The 20,103-nt window shown below is 55.8% G+C and overlaps 1 protein-coding gene across 1 annotated transcript in view; it reads right to left on the reverse strand.

Moving 5' to 3' along the window:
* Window positions 1-63: 63 nt before the first annotated feature.
* The window catches only part of MYO7A (myosin VIIA), a 54,777-nt gene continuing 34,737 nt past the window's right edge, over window positions 64-20,103 (reverse strand). The window contains exons 29-50 of the mRNA XM_038761817.1: window positions 19,900-20,026; window positions 19,539-19,658; window positions 19,248-19,421; window positions 18,145-18,372; window positions 15,911-16,081; window positions 14,067-14,184; window positions 13,475-13,601; window positions 13,047-13,216; window positions 9,795-9,985; window positions 9,124-9,248; window positions 8,293-8,450; window positions 8,008-8,161; window positions 5,745-5,900; window positions 5,557-5,662; window positions 4,680-4,793; window positions 3,926-4,013; window positions 3,348-3,454; window positions 2,985-3,170; window positions 1,648-1,764; window positions 1,308-1,391; window positions 695-814; window positions 64-423 (exon numbers count right to left, since the gene is read on the reverse strand). Coding sequence (XP_038617745.1) covers window positions 334-423; window positions 695-814; window positions 1,308-1,391; window positions 1,648-1,764; window positions 2,985-3,170; window positions 3,348-3,454; window positions 3,926-4,013; window positions 4,680-4,793; window positions 5,557-5,662; window positions 5,745-5,900; window positions 8,008-8,161; window positions 8,293-8,450; window positions 9,124-9,248; window positions 9,795-9,985; window positions 13,047-13,216; window positions 13,475-13,601; window positions 14,067-14,184; window positions 15,911-16,081; window positions 18,145-18,372; window positions 19,248-19,421; window positions 19,539-19,658; window positions 19,900-20,026 — 3,031 coding nt within the window. The 3' untranslated portion in view covers window positions 64-333. The remainder of the gene's footprint in view (window positions 424-694; window positions 815-1,307; window positions 1,392-1,647; window positions 1,765-2,984; window positions 3,171-3,347; window positions 3,455-3,925; window positions 4,014-4,679; window positions 4,794-5,556; window positions 5,663-5,744; window positions 5,901-8,007; window positions 8,162-8,292; window positions 8,451-9,123; window positions 9,249-9,794; window positions 9,986-13,046; window positions 13,217-13,474; window positions 13,602-14,066; window positions 14,185-15,910; window positions 16,082-18,144; window positions 18,373-19,247; window positions 19,422-19,538; window positions 19,659-19,899; window positions 20,027-20,103) is intronic.

Raw genomic sequence — 20,103 nt, forward strand, 5'->3', positions numbered from 1 at the left:
CACTTACTGGAAACGGGGTGGGGGGAATCTTGACGCCACGACTCGTACAGCACAGAGACCCCATTTAAATGCACTTGTTTCTTTGCATCCCTCTGTGGGAGTGGGGGCAGGGGAGGACCACAGGGGGCTTCACCACGAGTCCCTCCCCCACCGTGGGATGCGGCCTCTCCACCTCAGGGTCACAGATAGTCTTCCTCGCTGGATGGGGAGTCGGGGTCAGAGTCAGGGGCCGGGGGTCCGCGGGGCCTCACCCACCCCCGGCAGGCCCAGCCCCAGCTGCAGGGGTACCCGACGGGCCGCAGCTGGCGGAGGAGCAGGGGCCCGGCCCCGGGTTCACTTGCTGCCCTTCCCGCTCCGCTGCTTGCTCATGGCTGTCAGCATCTGGCTGATGTAGGATGTCAACAGGTCATCCATCTTGTAGCCCTGCACGGAGGGGCGTGAGGGAAGTGTCTACCGAGGCGGGGCATCCCGGGCACTGCCTGAATGTCCCTCGGGTCTTCCCCACCAAGGGACAGGGATCATATCTAATTCACACCTGCGTGTTCTCTCCCACCGCTTAGCACTGTGCTCTGCATACAGTAAGCAAGCATTTAATAAATACTATTATTGATATTATCTCCCCCCACCCCCATTGAGGTCGGCGGCAAACCACCTCGGGGAAGGAAAGGGGGCGGTCCCGGCCCCAGTCTCTTACCAGGGAAGTCTCACAGAGCAGCTTGCTCCCTCGGACCAGGTTCCCAATGGTGATGTGGAAATACGTGTTGCCGCTGCTCCAGTTTGAGATCTTGGTGAAGGGGTGGGTGGTGAGGACGTCCTGGTGGCAGGGGAGAAGAAGGGGGTGAGAACAGCCTGCAAAAGGTGGTCAAGGAAGAGAGGGGTGAGTTGGCCCTGGGGGGAGGTGGGGCAGCAGCGAGGCGGAGCTGAGAAATCACGGGACTGTGAGTCAGAAGGTCGTGAGTTCTAATCCCAGCCTCACCACTTTTCTGCTCTTTGACCTTACTTCTCTGTGCCTCAATTCCCTCATCTGTAAAATGGGGATTGAGACTGTGAGCCTGCCATGGGAGAGGGACTGTGTCCAACCTAATTTGCTTGTATCCACTCCTTAGTACAGTGCCTGACACATAGTCAGCGCTTAACAAATATCACAGTTATTATTCCTGGGTTAAGGTGGGTATTTGGGTGGGGAAACAGGTCAAGCGCTGGGACAGGAGATCATCGGAGGGGTAGCAAGCTGGTCCGAGCGAAGGATGGAGGCTGGGGGTGGGACGGGGGTGGTGAGGACCGACGCCCACCTGACTGGCCGTTACCTTGGACCTGGGGTCAATGAGGCTGACGCCGTGCTTGTTGATTGCGATCAGCAGGATCTCGGGGAAGTTGGGCTCGGTGGTTTGCTGATACAGAAAAAAGCAGCCTTTTTTCTGACCTGCCTGGCCACCTGCCCGACTGGACGAGGGTATGGGTGGGCAGGGAGCCCCGGGTCAGCACAGCCGCCAGGCTTCGGGGCCCGAGAGAGGTAGCCAGCACAGGTGGATCGATCAGTCAGTTGACTACCAAGCAGCTCAGGGATCAAGATGAGAATCTCCCCTGCCGTCACCATCTATGTTCCCCCACGTCCCCCTCACCCCCCCGTCCCCACTGGGCACATACCTTGACCTCAAAGAAGGCCGAGCCAAACGTGGGCCACTTGAAGATGAGCCTGAGGAAAGCCAGCTTGGCCTCCTCCTTGGACTTGCCCGCGTGCTTGTTGAAATAGGCCACGATGGACTGTGGGGAAACAGTGTGCACGGAGACCACCTCGACTGTGTCCCAACCCACTGATCGGCACCCCCGACCCGATCTGCTTTCCTCCACTGTCATCCGCCCCCCCCCACCTCCAGGCCCACTCTTTCCCCTCAAACCCCAGAGATGAGAGTGGGGGAAACGGAGGCTCCTGACAGAAACACCACCAGGGTTCTCAGGCAGGGAGGAGCCCAGGGACGCCCACCTCCACCAAATCCTCAAGACTGCCCGGTTTCCCAGCCCATCCCCTGTCCGCCCTGCCCCACAGCCGGGCAGTGCCCTGACATTATGGTGCTGCAGCTCCTGCCAGTGCCTAGTGACTTCCTGCCTGCTTGCCAGTCTGGTTGCCCAGAAAGATCCCTGCCACCTCCTCTACTTCGGACCCACCAGGCATCTGGGTGGACCGTTGCTGGCAGCACAAAAGAGTGGTACTGCCCCCCAACAGGGTACAACCCCTCTCCTCAACTGCCCCTCCAGGCCTGATTGCTTCCTTCTGGTCAGAAGCAAGGAGGAACCAGCCCTGGAGGCCCCCATCTTTCCCCAGCTTAGGTGGGCAGGGCATTGGGAAGCCAAGAAGAGGGTGGGCTCAGCCCCCAAGTGGGGAGGTACCAATAGCCCATCCTAAATGCCACAGTGACACGCAGGCCGCAATGACATGACGGTGGATTACAATAATGGTGGTGTTTATGAAGTGGTTACTGGGTGCCAAGCACTGTAGTAAATACGAGATAGGTTGGACACAGTCCCTGTTCACATGGGGCTCCCAGTCAAAGGAGGACTTAATCCCCGTTTTACAGATGAGGAAACTGAGGCACAGAGTAGTTAATAGACTTGCCCATGGTCACCCAGCTGACAAGTGGCAGAGCCAGGACCTAGGTCCTCTGATTCCCACCAACAGGTCACACTGCTTCTCTATGTGAGCCCGCCTTCTAGACTGGGAGCCCGCTCTTGGGTAGGGACCGCCTCTATATGTTGCCAACTTGTACTTCCCAAGCGCTTAGTACAGTGCTCTGCACACAGTAAGCGCTCAATAAATACGATTGAATGAATGAATGAATGAATCTGCGGCAGATTTCTTCTGTAGGGAGAACGCCTGCCCTTTTTTCCAACCCTGTCCTGGGGGTTTTACCCCAGCAGACTGCCCTGTCCCCCCGTGGCCCCATGGCGATGCAGCAGGGCACGGCCTGTGGGTGAGCAGCGGTTACCCGTTTCCAGTCATCCGGGGAGAGCTGGGAGATCAGGTCTTGGGGCACCAGCTCCCTGAGCAGCTTGGGGATGCTGGGGAAATAGGACTTGTCATCTTCGAACTTGACCCTGTAGATCAGGGCTCCCAGGCTCAGCACCTCTTCCCGCGTGCAACGGTGGTAGCCCCGCAGGTACTTGGGGAGCTCCTGCAGGGTCAACGCATCAGGGGGGTGAGGAGGGAGCAGGAATGAGGGGGAGAGAAGGTACCGGATCCCTCCCGAGGAACCTCATGGTGCTCTCTGGGGCTCAGGCTTTCGGCTACGGATGGGCCGTCGTGCACTGGGGTGGGGGCGGACCCGAGTCGGGGAGCGGCCTCGGCCCACCTGGTAGTAGTGGAAGATGGAGTCAGCCATGGGGTCCTTCCCTGGGACGGTGTTCGTCCACAGCTTCTTCATGAAGAACACCTGGTAGGTCAGCGACGGCACGATCCCTGAAAAGACACGCGGTAGGTTGGAGCGGGATGGCTTCCTTCGCCCCATCAGCCAGCCTGTCAATCCAGACTCCCCGAGGACCCGCCTCCCTCACCCAGGAAGCCTTCCTAGGTTCGGTCGTTGCCCGTCTGTTCAGCATTCCAACAGCAAGGCCCATCCAACACCCCCGACTCTTCCCTCTCCATCTCTGACTCTCCCTGCATGACCCCCAATGGACCAAAGACAACGTCTTTGTCTTCTAGACACAGTCACGTCACAGTCTTCTAGACTGTGAGCCCGCTGTTGGGTAGGGACCGTCTCTAGATGTTGCCAACTTGTACTTCCCAAGCGCTTAGTACCGTGCTCCGCACACAGTAAGCACTCAATAAATACGATTGAATGAATGAACCCCCAGGTGTCATCACTGGGGTTGCCATCATATGACAGTGGCCCGGGCTGAGGGAGAACCCTGGAAGGCCCTGCCCCGTTACCTTCTTTCACAGGTCTTGCTTTCTTGATCCAGTCCGTCAGGTGTCGGACAAAGTCAAAGAAGAAATCTCCCTCCGGAACGCTGATCACCTGCACGGCACAACCTGGGCTCAGGGGGTACCACCACTGACCCCCTGTAAACCAGGGGTGTTGACAGGGATGGAGCGACACACAGACACAGAAGCAGCGTGGCCTAGTGGATACAGGACAGGCATGGGAGTCAGAAGGACCTGGGTTCTAATCCTAGCTCCGACACATGTCTGCTGGGTGATTTGGGGCACTTCTCTGTGCCTCTGTTACCTCATCTGTAAAATGAGGATAAGGACTGTGAGCCTCATGTGGGACAGGGACTGTGTCCAACCCGACTAGCTTGTATCCACCCCAGTGATCAGTTCGGTGCCCGGCACATAGTAAGCATTTCACAAATACCATAAAAAGAATCACAGAGGAAGAAATACACAAATGCAGACAGAGACAGCCACGCGCACACACACACATCCGCCCCCTCCTCCCAACTCTGAGGCCAAGATGGATTCAGAGGTAGCAAGAGAGACTCAGAAACACCCAGGAGACGGATAGGAAGAGCTCACAAGGGCCAACTAAGACCCCCCCCCAGAGAGGTTGTCTATTCTGTAACTTGTTCCCCTCATGGTAAGGACAGGGCTGGGCACTCCCCTGACACTCCAGTGTGGAAGAAGTTGGTGGTTCCTCGGTGACAGGGGGCTGGAAAGGCGAGGTTTAGGGGTCCTGACGAACCTTGTCAGAGATTTTGACGAAGAGGCTGAATCCGTCCGGGGACTTGAGGAGCAGCCTGGTGGAAATACTCTGACAGAAATCCTTCGCTTTGGTGCTGGACTCCACCTCGAATGCCTGGGGAAGGAGGGGGTGAGGGTCTGGGCTGAGGAAGGGGCTGCCCCCTGACCCCATTCCCACCTTGCTCTCATCCCCAAATCCTGTGGTCCCTGTGTCGCCGGACCCCTCCCCTCCCCTCCTGACCCAGAGTGTCTATGTCCTTCGGGCAGAGGGCACCAGGCTCGTTGGCTGCCACCGGTCCCTCGCCCCCGCAAGATCCCAGCTCTGGGGCTCTGTGAGAGGAAGATCAAATCCCTGCCAACAGAAAGAACTCAGACGGATGAGAAGCAGCGTGGCTCAGTGGAAAGAGCGCGGGCTTTGGAGTCAGAGGTCAGGGGTTCAAATCCCAGCTCTGCCAACTGTCAGTTGTGTGATTTTGGGCAAGTCTCTTAACTTCTCAGTGCCTCAGTTACCTCATCTGTAAAATGGGGATTAAATCTGTGAGCCCCCTGTGGGCCAACCTGATCATCTTGTAACCTCCCCAGCGCTTAGAACAGTGCTTTGCACATAGTAAGCGCTTAACAAATACCATCATTATTATTATTAAGTAGCTTTGGGGGGCAGCGGCGGTGTGGCAGGGCGGCTCCAGTGGCAGGAGGAACCACAGCTGTGAGGAAGGCTGACTCATGGACACGTGGGACACGTGCATATGGACACACGAGACACACATACCGGGGCCACACCTGTTGGCCCTTCGCCCTTCATTCATTCATTCATTCATTCATTCATTCATTCAGTCGTATTTATTGAGTTTCCCCAGCTCCCAGAACCGCCGCCCCACCTCGTCCGTGTCATCGGGGAAGTAAACTTTGTGGAAGATCTGGGTCGTCTTGTGTTGAATGGCTTCCACCTCCACCAGATGGGGCGGGTATTTCCGGGACCCATTCCTGAAAGGCAACAGCATTCCAGCCGGGATGCCGAGGGCCGGGGGGTCGGACGGGGCGGGGAACAGGACGGGGCCAGCCGCACCTCAAGGCCTTCTGGAGCCGCTGCAAGCAGTCGGTGGAGAGCGGCTGGTGCCGTTGTGACTGCAGGAAGCGCTGGACGTGCGGCAGCAGGACGTTGCTCGGCGGGAAGAGGCCAGTGCACAGCCACAGGAGCTCCCAGCCCTTGTCTTCGCTGTACCTGGGGGCGGGCCGGACCCACTCTGCTCAAACGGGGGCCCGCTGGCCCATGGGGCCCCCTCTCAGACTCAGCCCCCGCCGCAGGCCTTCTAGACTGTAAGCTCACTGTGGGCAGGGATTCTCTGCTTACTGTTATATTAATTAATTAATTAATGATGGCATTTATTAAGCGCTTACTGTGTGCAAAGCACTGTTCTAAGCGCTGGGGAGGATACAACGTGATCAGGTTGTCCCACGTGGGGCTCACAGTCTCAATCCCCATTTTACAGATGAGGTCACTGAGGCCCAGAGAAGTTAAGTGACTTGCCCAAAGTCACACAGCTGACAATTGGAGGAGCTGGGATTTGAACCCATGACCGCTGACTCCAAAGCCCATGCTCTTTCCACTGAGCCACGCTGCTTCTCAGCCACATCATATCTCATCACATCATATGAGTGTTATATGATACACTCCCAAGTGCTTACTACGGTTCTCTGCCAACAGCAAGTGTTCAATAAATATGATTGACTGAGTGACTGACTGACTGGCTCAACCCCCCTCAGACTCAGCCCCCACCGCAGTCCTTCTAGACTGTAGGCTCACTGTGGGCAGCAATTCTCTGTTTATTGTTATATGATACACTTCCAAGTGCTTACTACAGTTCTCTGCAAATAGCAAGTGTTCAATAAATACGATTGACTGAGTGACTGACTGACTGGCTCAACCCCCCTCAGACTCATCCCCCATTGCAGTCCTTCTAGACTGTAGGCTCACTGTGGGCAGGGAGTCTCTGCTTACTGTTATATGATACACTCCCAAGTGCTTACTACGGTTCTCTGCCAACAGCAAGTGTTCAATTAATACGACTGACAGAGTGACTGACTGACTGGCTCAACCCCCCTCAGACTCAGCCCCCACTGCAGTCCTTCTAGACTGTAGGCTCACTGTGGGCAGGGATTCTCTGTTTATTGTTATACGATACACTCCCAAGTGCTTACTACGGTTCTCTGCCAACAGCAAGTGTTCAATTAATACCACTGACAGAGTGAGTGACTGACTGGCTCAACCCCCCTCAGACTCAGCCCCCACCGCAGTCCTTCTAGACTGTAGGCTCACTGTGGGCAGCGATTCTCTGTTTATTGTTATATGATACACTTCCAAGTGCTTACTACAGTTCTCTGCAAATAGCAAGTGTTCAATAAATACGATTGACTGAGTGACTGACTGACTGGCTCAACCCCCCTCAGACTCATCCCCCATTGCAGTCCTTCTAGACTGTAGGCTCACTGTGGGCAGGGAGTCTCTGCTTACTGTTATATGATACACTCCCAAGTGCTTACTACGGTTCTCTGCCAACAGCAAGTGTTCAATTAATACGACTGACAGAGTGACTGACTGACTGGCTCAACTCCCCTCAGACTCAGCCCCCACTGCAGTCCTTCTAGACTGTAGGCTCACTGTGGGCAGGGATTCTCTGTTTATTGTTATACGATACACTCCCAAGTGCTTACTAGGGTTCTCTGCAAACAGCAAGTGTTCAATAAATACGATTGACAGAGTGACTGACTGACTGGCTCAACCCTCCTCAGACTCAGCCCCCACTGCAGTCCTTCTAGACTGTAGGCTCACTGTGGGCAGGGATTCTCTGTTTATTGTTATATGATACACTCCCAAGTGCTTACTAGGGTTCTCTGCAAACAGCAAGTGTTCAATAAATACGATTAACTGAGTGACTGACTGACTGGCTCAACCAACTTGCCAACTTGTTGCCAACTTATACTTCTCAAGTGCTTAGTACAGTGCTCTGTACACAGTAAGCGCTCAATAAATACGATTGAATGAATGAATGAATGAATGAACCAAATGTGGATGGCCTGGAGGAGAAAGCCTAAGTCTGGGAGTCAGGAGACCCGAATACCAGTTTCCACTCTGATCCCATCTGCTGTGTTACCTTGGGCATATCACCTACCCTCTCTGGGCCTGTTTCCTCCTCTGTACAGATCCCCGCCCTTCTCTCTCTTACAAGGACTTGTCCATCCCAGTGCTCGGTACCTCTGAATCCCCCCGATCGGCTCCACTACCGGTAAAAGGCATAGGAGCTGAGGACCTCGGAGGGGCAGGCTCCTACCTGATGTGGTTGTCGGTCAGCTGCTTGAGGATCTGAACGTAGATCTCGTCTTTCAGGGGCTCCGCCTTCAGGGCCCCTTCGAAGATCTGGTCTGTGAGCTCGTTGACAGAGCGAGATCTCTTGGAGGGGTGGTCCCCCATGTACTTGAGCATGGGTGCGGCGCGGTCAAGGAAGCTCTAACTGTCCCGGAGCCCACCCCGGGGCCCCCCCTGACCCCATCGATTCTGAGTTTCCTGGAACGGAACCGGGAGCCGGGCACGCCCCGCGGCCTGCTCGGAGGGATATCGATGAAGGCCATGCAGGCTTCCTGCGACAGTTCCTCGTTCCCAGCCAGCTTCCGCAGCAGCGCCTGCTTGAGGGGCTCCCTCGAGTGGCTCCACAGCCTGTCCTTGCCGCGGTTCTTGGTGATCATGACCCGACTGAGGGTGTGCTTGGGCGGCGGCCTGGGGGAGAGGGTGCCCGGGGGCAGGAGCCCGGGCAGGTGGGACCGTTTGTCCTTGGTCCTCTCCCGTGCGACTGCCGGCTCCCCGAGGACAGGCAGGGGCCACCTACCTCTCTCACTTCTGTCACTTCCCTAGCACCTAGCACAGAACAGGCCCCTGGACCCACTGGACGCTCAGGTCCAGGGCCTTGCACACAGTGGGTGACTAGCACGGTGCTCAACATATTCAACGAATGCTGCTCTTGCCGCTTCTGCTAGTCTCTGGTCCACACCATCCCCTCCCTCTCCGGCCCCCATCCTGCCTGCCCCCTCACGGAAGCATCTCCTTTCTGACCTTAGGGCCGGGAGGGGGACCAGTTCACCGTCCTCGCAAACATCAGAGACCACATTCTGGGCTGGACCAGAGTGGGGCTGATCGGAGACATCGCTCACCCTCCGATATGGTGGGTTAGGCAATATCAGACCCTGGATTGGCTGGGACCACCTTCAGGGAAGGGGGGTGCAGGGATCCCAAGATACAGCCGCTGATCTCCATCCCTTCCCTGAGCCTGCGTCGACCCCGGTCTGCTTGGTGGTGGTCTGATCCCTCTCCTCCCACCTGGTTTTTCTCCCATCTTCCCCTCTCTCCCTTCATCCCCCCCGGGCCCCAGGATCCCGCCGGCCTCGAGATGTACCTGAAGTAATCGTAAGAGAACTCCTCCAGTGTGTAAGGCTTCACTTTGACCTCTGGCTCCACCGCGGCCTGCTGGGACATTCTAACGACATCCTGCCGCTGAGCGGGGGTCATAGTGACCAGGGCCTGGGGAAAGCAGACATTTGGCTACCCTTGCCTCTCCCTGAAAGGCGTGAAACTGAAGAGTGCAGAGATGGGGAGGCCACTCACACCCCTCTCATGTGATGGCCATAATGGTGGACCAGAGGGAACCCTGGAAGGCCAGTATGAATGGCAGCAATGCAGAACAGGTGTTCCATTCATTCTGTCCATTCAGTTGTATTTATTGAGCGTTAACTGTGTGCAGAACGCTGTACTAGGCGCTTGGGAGAGTGCGGTATAACAATAAACAGACACATTAGCTGCCCACAATGAGCTTACAGTCTAGAGATTCCAAGCCTTGAGGAGCCCAGGAGCTGCTGGCTCCCATCATCTGCTCCCGCCATTGCTGCAGTCTGGGAGTAGGGGAAGGTGGAGCGTGAAAGGGGGCTGTGGTGTGGAGAAGAGGGAAGGGAGGAACGCTGAGGCTACAGGGTTCCCCTTGCCCCGGGGCCGGAGATAGTGCCAACCTGCCCGGCTGCCCAGGGGGTGGGATTCTGCCACAGTGTCACCGACCCGGGGCCCTCCACGTACCACGATCTCCGCTGGCGGCCTGGTGACCGTGGGCATGACGTACACGCAGTCGGTGGGGAAGTCCCCTCTCTGCCTGGTCCGCTCGTTGACACCATTGGCCCAGCCCGAGGTCATGACCTGCTCACCGGTGTCCTGATCCAGGACGATGAGGTCTCCTTTGGCGAAGCCAAGGAAGCCGGACTCGTCGCCGCCTGGGAGACGAGCGAAGAGGTGGGAGAGGACACAGACGTGTCCGCTTGGGCAAGACCTGCTGGGGCCCAGAGTTCCACTGGCCACAACATCAGGAAACCCTGACCCACCCATCCCTGCCAGCCCGCTGGTGCTGACACTACCTCCCCCGGGATGGGAAAGAAACATCCGGGTTTTCTCCCAGCCTCCAGGGAAGTGTCTCTCCCAGTCTCTCCTGGCACAGCAGGAAGTCCTCCCTGACTTCTGACCCTCAGGGGCCTGGGCCCATTTGGGCCCCTCTGGCCCTCGGTGGAGGCCTGGATCGGCTGATCCGTATAATTCCAATTATACTCCGTATAATCTGCAAGACTACCAGTTTAGCAGGGATATCCCTGGAATTTCGTGAGTTGCCCAGGGCCTTTCTAAAAAAATCTGTCAACGGGGAGTCCCAGGAAGGAGATGGATTGGGCTACACAAGTCGGCAAACTCTGCCCTGACCTCAGCTGCTCTTTTTTAATACAAATGCTCAGACTGTCCCTGTTTTGAGGCCCTATGGCGTGCTGAGATTATCAGTCCAGGGCCGGGGGACGGTGTAACCCCAGGTTTCCTGCTGTCCCACCTCTACCCTATCTTTGAGGCAGAAAGGGAAAAGGGGCAAGCTGGGAAAAGGCATCTCCCTACCTTGATTTTCACCAAAAATCCTGTGGGCCACCTAACACAATTCGACCTTTTACATAAACCAAGTGGTTCCCCAGCCAAGGACGCTGATAGGCTCTATCAGGCTCCCCGAATTTGGGGGGTGGAGAGGGAAAAGGGCAGAGGGGGTGGGCTGGGTCACAGGGGGAGAGTCAGGAATGGGGAGAGGAGAATCAGGGGGGTTGGATGCTCTCACTGCAGGGCCTTTGCCCATATTCTCCCTCTTTCATTCATTCAATCGTATTTATTGAGCGCTTACTGTGTGCAGAGCACAGTACTAAGCTCTTGGGAAGTCCAAGTTGGCAACATATAGAGACAGGCCCTACCCAACAGTGGGCTCACAGTCTAGAAGGGGGAGACAGACAACAAAACAAAACATATGAACAAAATAAAATAAATAGAATAGTAAATATGCTGAGGGAGAACGTATCCCAACAGACCACCACCTTCGAAGCCCTATACACATCACACATCCTCTAAGAGGCCTTTCTGGCCCTCATTTCTCCTCTTCACCCTCTCTCTTTTTTATGGTATTTGTTAAGCAATTACTAGGTGACTTACTAGGGGATTACTAGGTGACTTAATACGGCCAGACACCTTATTAAGCACTGGGGTAGATGCAAATTTATCATCTGTCCATGTCCCACGTGGGGACCACAGTCTTAATCCCCATTTTACAGACGAGATCACTGAGGCTCAGAGAAGTTCAGTGACTTGCCCGAGCTCACACAACAGACAAGCGGTGGAGCCAGGATTAGAACCCAGGTCCTTCTGATTCCCAGGCCTTTGCTCTAACTACAAGGTGATGCTGCTTCTGTTATCTACGCATTTGGGTCCGTACCCCTCAGCATTTGCAGCGTAGCTCAGTGGAAAAGAACATGGGCTTTGGAGTCAGAGGTCACGGGTTCAAATCCCGGCTCTGCCAATTCTCAGCTGTGGGTCTTTGGGCAAGTCACTTCACTTCTCTGGGCCTCAGTTCTCTCATCTGTAAAATGGGGATGAAGACTGTGAGCCCCACGTTGGACAACTTGATCACCTTGTATCCCCCAGCGCTTAGAACAGTGCTTTGCTCATAGTAAGCGCTTAGTAAATGCCATCATTATTATTATTATTATTATTCACTCCATCCCCAGCTCCACAGCAGTATGTACCTATTCCTATATAACCTTGTTCTGTCCATTTCCCCGTCTATCTCCTACAGACTGTAAGATAGACAAGTAGTATTGCTTAGGACAGAGCATAGGCATGGGGGTCAGAAGGACCTGGGTTCTAATCCCAGCTCTGCCACATGTCTGCTGTGTGACCTTGGGCAAGTCACTGCACTTCTCTAACCCTAACCAGTGTGGCTCAGTGGAAAGAGCACAGGCTTTGCCCAGCTCTGCCAATCGTCAGCTGTGTGACTTTGGGCAAGTCACTTCACTTCTCTGTGCCTCAGTTCCCTCATCTGCAAAATGGGGATGAAGACTTTAGCCCCCCGTGGGACAACCTGATCACCTTCTAACCTCCCCAGTGCTTAGAACAGTGCTTTGTACATAGTAAGCACTTAACAAATGCCATCATCATTATTATTATTTTTGGAGTCAGAGGCCACGGGTTCAAATCCCAGCTCTGTCAAGTGTCAAATGTGGGACTTTGGGCAAGTCACTTAACTTCCCTGTGCCCGTTACCTCATCTGTAAAATGGGGATGAAGACTGTGAGCCCCACGTGGGACAACCTGATCACCTTGTAACCTCCCCAGCGCTTAGAACAGTGCTTGGCACGTAGTAAGCGTTTAATAAATGCTGTCATTATTATTATTATTCTCTGCGCCTCAATTACCTCATGTGGGACAAGACTATGTCCAACCTGATTAGCCTGTTTCTATCTCAGTGCTTAGTACAGTGCTTGGCACATTATAAGTGCTTAACAAATACCACAAAAAAGCTCCTTGGGGGCAGAGAACGTGTCTATCAACCCTACCGTACTGTTCTCTCCTAAGCGAATCTATACGGTGCTCAGCACACAGCAAGCTATCACCGACTGATTAGTCTGTCAATCAATCAATCGTATTTATTGAGCGCTTACTGTGTGCAGAGCACTGTACTAAGCACTTGGGAAGTACAAGTTGGCAACATATAGAGACAGTCCCTACCCAACAGTGGGCTCACAGTCTAAAAGACTGTCCCTAACCTTGAAGGGGAGTGTCCAGGAGAGTGGCCGGCACATGATCCCATAGAGCATCCTAGTGCCCCTCTCTGAAAACGTCTGGGCTGGACAGGATCCCGCCTGGGAAAGAGCTGCTCCTGGCCTGGTGGTCCCACAGGCGGTGGGGGGCTTAGGGGAGGGTCTCACTGGGAGTTTAGGAGGGGGCGGGAGAGACCAGGTGAGCCAGAGGCGCTTGCACTTACCGGGGTTGGGGTTGTCTTGGAGGGCGACCACGTACTTTGACCTCTTCCTCAGCCCTTCCAGGAAAGTCACCACGAGGTCACGGATGTCCTCGGCGTTGTTGGAGGTGAAGGTGTACTCTTCCCCTTTGATGGTGGCCAGGGTGAAGCTCTGGCCGGGCAGCTTCCCCCCCCTGCATCAGGGGGTGGCCAGGTGCTGACCCCTGCCCCACAACCACCCCTTCCCTCCGATGCTGACCTCTGCTCCACGTTATCCCTCTCAAGCCCCTCCCACTCACCCCAACCCACAGCCCTTCCTGTCCACCCCCTCACGTGACCCCGGCCCCAACATCCCAAGTGGACAGAGGTGCCAAATTTGGGTTGCTGAGAGGCCGATTCCAAGCCCCCCAACCCTTGAGGCCTCCTGGCCTCCCGCCAGCCCCGGCCCATACTTGCTGCTGGACACGGCCGTGATCTCGGGAAAGGACAGCTCCAGCAGAACCTGCTCCTGCTCATCCACGAAGTAGACGCCCGTCCAGTTGACGGCCACAATGACATCATTTTTGGGCAGGTTGGGCCCTGGATGGGGAAGGCGAGGAGGGGGTGGAGCACCAGGATGTCGGGAGGTACCGAGTGACGGTCACCTTCCTGGTCACCCAACTTCATGGTTAGGGACAGCCCATCCAACACCTCGACTCTTCCCCCCTCCATCCCTAACTCTTCCCCAGTGATCCACCCCTGACTCTCCCCCAGTGAACCGGCACAGACCACCCACCCTCTGACTCTCATCTAGAGATTCATCGTGGACGCTCATCCGTGGATCCACCCAAACCTCCAGGTTTTACAACAGCCCTGACTTTCTCCTCTGACAGCTGACCACGGCCGCATCCTGGCCAACCGAGCCCCGGTGAGCCCAGATCTCCCCCTGGCTCTGGGTCCCCAAGGGCCGGGTTGGGGCAGAGAGCATGGGCTTCCCTGCCTCTGTTGGAGGCCCCGAGCCCAGGTACCCAGCTCAGGAACTGGACAGATGAGGGAGGTCCGTACCTGAGAATTTAAAGGCTTCGTAAAACCGAGAAAAGAGCAGGGGCCACTTGAAACGAGCAAAGTTCACCACGTCCTCCTTGACCTTCTGAGAGTCGGTCCTCCTCTGGGCGTAAATGCCCTGTGGGGAGCGGGTGAGGGGTGGGTGTCAGAGGGCAAACTTTGCCAGATGGTCTCGCCCAGGACCGGGCATGGAGTGGATGCAGGGGTCCCACAAGCCACGGGTAGGGACACCCCTTTCCTTCTCCGGGCAGCCCCACCCAGTAATCAGAGGACGACTAGGAGTCGAGTGTGGGCTGGGGGTGGAATAGGAGCAGACAGCAGATAGGAATGACCATCTTGAGTGCTCTTGAGGTTCTTGTGGTTAATGCCACTTGGGTTCTGCCCTTTGTTTTACTCCCTTATTGTGAGCCGAGACTGGCCCGAGGGCCACGTCTTTAGCCTCACATGGGGATCTGACTCCAGCCCCGAGGCCTTGTCTACCATAGTAATAATAATAATAATAATTGTGGTATTTGTTAAGCACTTACTATGCTCCAGGCACTGTTCTAAGTGCTGGGGTGGATACGAGATAGGTTGGACACAGTCCCTATCCCATATGGGGCTCACATTCTTAATCTCCATTTTACAGATGAGGTAAACGAGGCCCAGAGAATTTAAGTGATTTTGCCAAAGGTCACACAGCAGACACATGGCAGTGCCGGGATTAAAACCCACGTCCTCTGACTCCCAAGCACGTGGTCTTTCCGCTAGACTGCACTGCTTCTCTCCAGCCATAAAATGGGGCTCTGACTCCCCAGAACAGCCCTGAGGTCACGTCTACGGCCACGTACGAGCCTCTGACCCCTCAGACCAGTCCCAGGGCCACATCTCCAGTCAAGCACAAGAGGCTGGATGTCACAGAGGCCTTCCCTGACTAAGCCCTCTATTCCTTTTCTTCAACTCCCTTCCGCATCACCCTGACTGCTCCCTGTATCCACCCCCTCCCAGTCCCCAGCACATATGTACATATCTGTAATTTTATTCATTTATATTAATGTCTGTCTCCCCTTCTAGACTGCAAGCTCGTTGTGGGCAGGGAATGTGTCTGTTCATTCATTCATTCAATCTCATTTATTGAGCACTTACTGTGTGCAGAGCACTGTACTAAGCACGTGGGAAGTAAAAGTTGGCAACATATAGAGACGGTCCCTACCCAACAGTGGGCTCACAGTCTAGAAGCGCTTAAACGTTAAGCGCTTACTATGTGCAAAGCACTGTTCTAAGCCCTGGGGGGGATAATAGGTGATCACGTTGTCCCACGTGGGGCTCACGGTCTTAATCCCCATTTTACAGATGAGGTAACTGAGGCACAGAGAAGTTAAGTGACTTGCCCAAGTTCACACAGCCGACAAGTGGCAGAGTTGGGATTTGAACCCATTCTCCCAAGCCCTTAGAATAGTGCTCTGCACACAGTAAGCACTTGATAAATACCGACTAACTGCCTGATGTACGGGGCTCTGTTCCTCCTGAGCAGGTTGGCCAGGCCCTCCAGGCTTCTCTTGCTCTTCCCACCCAACCTGAAGAATCCAGGTAAGAATCACGGGAAGAGTTCTTCCAACCCAGCCTCCTGCCTTGAGGCAGGGTAACATTCCAGGATAGGAGGAAGAGGAGAGACTTGGAAGCCTAGAGAGGAAGCCACACAAGTAGGAGGGATAGGGCAGGCTCCTGATTACTATCCCACCCTCAGCCCGACCTCTCCAGCACCCCTCGGGGGCCCAGAGGAGGGGTTAGGAGGGGGAACACAGCCCAGGGATGGTCAGCAAGCCCGCAAACCCCACCCCAGGCCCATCCCCATCCCCGCCTGCCTTCTTGTGCGCTGCGATGGCCAACTGGGCCCATTTCTCCAAGGACCTGAGGGGCGTGATCTCCCGGTCGGGGATGTAGGAGGGCACCAGGTTCAGGAGCCGTTCGAGAATCATCTCCGACCCGTAGTCCACAAAGTACTGCTGGGACGCCAGCTCAGCCAGGTCATCCTCCTGCGGTGGGATAGGGGCTCAGAGCCAGGCTGAGCCTAGGGAGACCAACACCGTGCCCCCTCATCTCCGTGCCCAGCAGGGAGTCTCTGTTGTGGAAGGGGATCCCAGCTGACCTTTCCCTGGCTCAGTTGCGGGGAGTGTAGCCCAAACTATCCAACTTTGGATAGTCTCTCACAACTTACTTCGGTTCATCAGACCCAGGACTCTGTCTGACAGTAGCACCAGGATGCTGGGAGGAACTGTCTGCTGGTCACCCTCCTGCTCTCCCAATCTAATGGTTAGGGATAGACCACCTAACCCCCCATCTCTCCCTTCGCCATCCCTGACGCTCCCCCAGTGACCCAGCATGGACCATCCAACCCTCAAAACTCTCTCCTCTCCATCCCTGACTCATCCCCAGTGACCCAGTACAGATCATCGAACACTTCTATCTCCCCGCTCTGACTCTCCCCCCAGTGACCCAGTTCAGACGTCCATCTGGGGATCTGTCCAGAGGGGACTGCTCGTGTTTCTGGCTCCCCAACTCCCTGTGGGAACAGATGCCCAGTGCTCACCCCCAACCTTGGGGTGGGGAGCTGAGATTTGGGGAAGAGCAATTCCATTTCCACCTCCTTCCTGGTTCTGTAGTCCCGTCTGGACTACTGCACCAGCCTTCTCTCTGATCTCCCATCCTCGTGTCTCTCTCCATTTCAATCCATACTTCATGCTGCTGCCCGGATTATCTTTGTCCAGAAACACTCTGGGCATATTACTCCCCTCCTCAAAAATCTCCAGTGGCTACCAATCAATCTGCGCATCAGGCAGAAACTCCTCACCCTGGGCTTCAAGGCTGCCCATCACCTTGCCCCCTCCTACCTCACCTCCCTTCTCTCCTTCTACTGCCCAGCCCGCACCCTCCGCTCCTCCACCGCTAATCTCCTCACTGTACCTCGTTCTCGCCTGTCCTGCCGTCGACTCCCGGCCCACGTCATCCCCCGGGCCTGGAATGCCCTCCCTCTGCCCCTCCGCCAAGCTAGCTCTCTTCCTCCCTTCAAGGCCCTGCTGAGAGCTCACCTCCTCCAGGAGGCCTTCCCAGACTGAGCCCCTTCCTTCCTCTCCCCCTCGTCCCCCTCTCCATCCCCCCATCTTACCTCCTTCCCTTCCCCACAGCACCTGTATATATGTATATATGGTTGTACATATTTATTACTCTATTTATTTATTTATTTATTTATTTATTTATTTTACTTGTACATTTCTATCCTATTTATTTTATTTTGTTGGTATGTTTGGTTCTGTTCTCTGTCTCTCCTTTTTAGACTGTGAGCCCACTGTTGGGTAGGGACTGACTGTATGTGCTGCCAATTTGTACTTCCCAAGCGCTTAGTACAGTGCTCTGCACATAGTAAGAGCTCAATAAATACAATTGATTGATTGATTGATTCTGTAAACCCCAACCTGCCCCCTCTCAGCCTGAGGCTGTCCAGTCTGCAGTGCTGACCCTCCCAGTCCATCCTCAAACTGAGAGAGGGAGCTGGAGGACCCCGGCATCATCTAGTCCATCCTCCTGCCTTGAGGATTCCACATTACTCTGCCAGCAGAGCTGGGGGTAAGCTCAGGTACCAGCATTTTCTCATGGCATCAGTATTGTCCGGCCCCAGGCTGTCAAGAGCCATAATGAGCTGTCTGACCAGTGGCACTTCAGCCACTAGACCGAGGTCCACCCTGTGGCTATCATTCCCATCCCACCAGCCCCAGGCATAGCCTCCCACCTCTCCTTCCCCTGGATGCCACAGCCCTTTGGACTGGCAGGGACCTCTGGAAGGGGACCACTGACCCTCTTCCTGCCAGCCTGGCACAAAGGATGCCAGATGAGGGACTTCCTGCCTGCCTCTCCACAAAGCAGGGGCACACAGTTGGATGGGGAATGAGGGATGGGGTACCCTGGAACCCACGTGCCACCCAGTTGGGCCGTGAGGGACTCTGAATCCTGTTCTTCTTCCAGTCCCCACCTGTCACCCAGCATGACCCCACAGTAGGGTCTCCCCCACCCCTGCGGCAGCCCGGATGTAGAGACCCCTCACCTTGTCGCAGCGATACTCCCCAAACTTGACACCACGCACAACCTGCTGGTAGATGAGGTTGGTGGCTACTGTGTCCTCGCAGGGGTTGTGCCAGGGGGTGAAGATCTCCTTGCGGAAGAAGAGCCGCCACGGGGCGTTGCGCTCCTGGGCCCCCTGCTCCTTGGCGTACTGCTCACACTGGGATACGGCGTCCATGACGTGGTCGCTCCCGCTGCCCAGTGAGGACACCTGGCCGGCCAGACAGGAAGGGTCAAGGCACCAACTGGTCGGACTGGATGGCAGCTTATGGCCTTGGCTAGGACTGGGGCTTCAAGTCGTGGAAATGGAGCATGTGCGTGGAGAACTCCCCTAGTACCATATTCATAGTACAGTGCTCTGCACACAGTAAAGCGCTCAATAAATACAATTGAATGAATATGCTCCAAGCTCCAAGCTCTTAGAACCAAGCTTTCCAAAGTCTTTCTGGACCAAAGGACCCAACCTCAATTCTTTGGGACCTCTCAAGTCCCTGGGACATGGGAGCAGTGGCCTCAGCTCCAGAGTGGGAGGTGCCACTTCAGAGCATGGTGGCCTTGGGGTTACGGTCCTAGCTCACTCTGCAGAGAGACCGGGTTCCAATAGCATATGACTATGAGCACATCAGAGCCTGGGCAGGGTCATCCTGGGTGAGCCCACGTGGCCCATCCAGCCCAGGACTCCGGGAGGAATGGTGCGCTGGCTACCCTCCTGGTCCTCCGTCTTCACTTTTGGGGATGGGCCATTCAAAAAATCCTGACTCACCCCTATCCATCAAAAACTCTCCCCCAGGGACCCAGCCTGGATCATCCAACACCCCTGGCTCCTCCAGAGGCCAGCTGTGGGGGTGATGGGCCCGGTATCCCTGGATCCAGCTGTCGGGAGAAGTCAATGTTTCCCCACCACTCCTGGGCTAGATTCCAAACTCGCTTTCCCTGGTCTCCAACCACATCCAAGAGCTTCCGAGTAGGGTGGGGAATGCTCCCAAACCGGGTGCTTTTGATCTGTTTACTCTGAATAGTCTCTCTGCCCCCACCATTCACCCTGCCTGAAGTCCCATCCCCGGCCCCCAACCCCCAGCTCCAAACCTTATCGAAAAGCGCGATATAGAGCGAAAACCCAAAGCAGTCCTTCAGGCTGATCTTGTCGGCCAGGGAGCTGCACAGCTCCTTGGCCGTGGTAGCCGAGTCGGTCAGCAGCGTCTTGGTTGTCCCATCCATGAACGTCACCGGGAGCAGGATGGGCTTTTTGGACTTGGTGGCCTGGGAGGGCACGGTAAAGAGACACCTTGGTGAGGAGCAGGAGATGGGGGATGTGGGACTGGGTTGGGTGGTTTGGTGGGCCAGAGAGGACACGAAGGGGGCTGGGGGGCACAGTACCTGGAGTTCGAGCCAGCTGGGAGGCTGTGTTCGTGTCCCGTTCACGAAGGTTCGCCTTAGCCTCTCCTCACAGTATGGAGCATAGCCCGGGGGGCCCACGCTGATGAAATTCCTCAAAAACTGCCCATACGGGGCGGGGAGCAAGAGGGACAAGTGAGGGGACTGGGAACAGGGGACGGGGCCCGGGGTGTAGTGGTTAGGGGGCAGGCTCAGGTTGCGGGCAGGGACAGCCGGGATGGAAACCCAGGTCAGATGGAATGGCCAAGCACCACATTGTGTGCGAGCCCCCTTCCCTGGGCTCCCTGGGTGCTGGTTGTGGCCCCCTCCCCGTGGTGACCCGGCCGCTGTAGCGGGTCTCCACCTTGACAAACTTTTTGGAGGGGGCAAAGCAGCCGACGCAGAGGGACAGGAGGATCCAGCCGCGGGTATAGCTGCTCTTGGAGGGGTTCTGGGTGAGCTGCTTGCTGATCTGGCAGTAGATTTCATCTCTGTGGGGGGAGATGAGGACAGAGCTGGGAAAGGCCCAGGACTGATCGAGCAGCAGGGTGGGGGGCACTGGAAATCT

This window comes from Tachyglossus aculeatus, chromosome 20, assembly GCF_015852505.1.
Source record: "Tachyglossus aculeatus isolate mTacAcu1 chromosome 20, mTacAcu1.pri, whole genome shotgun sequence".
Lineage (NCBI taxonomy): Eukaryota > Metazoa > Chordata > Mammalia > Monotremata > Tachyglossidae > Tachyglossus > Tachyglossus aculeatus.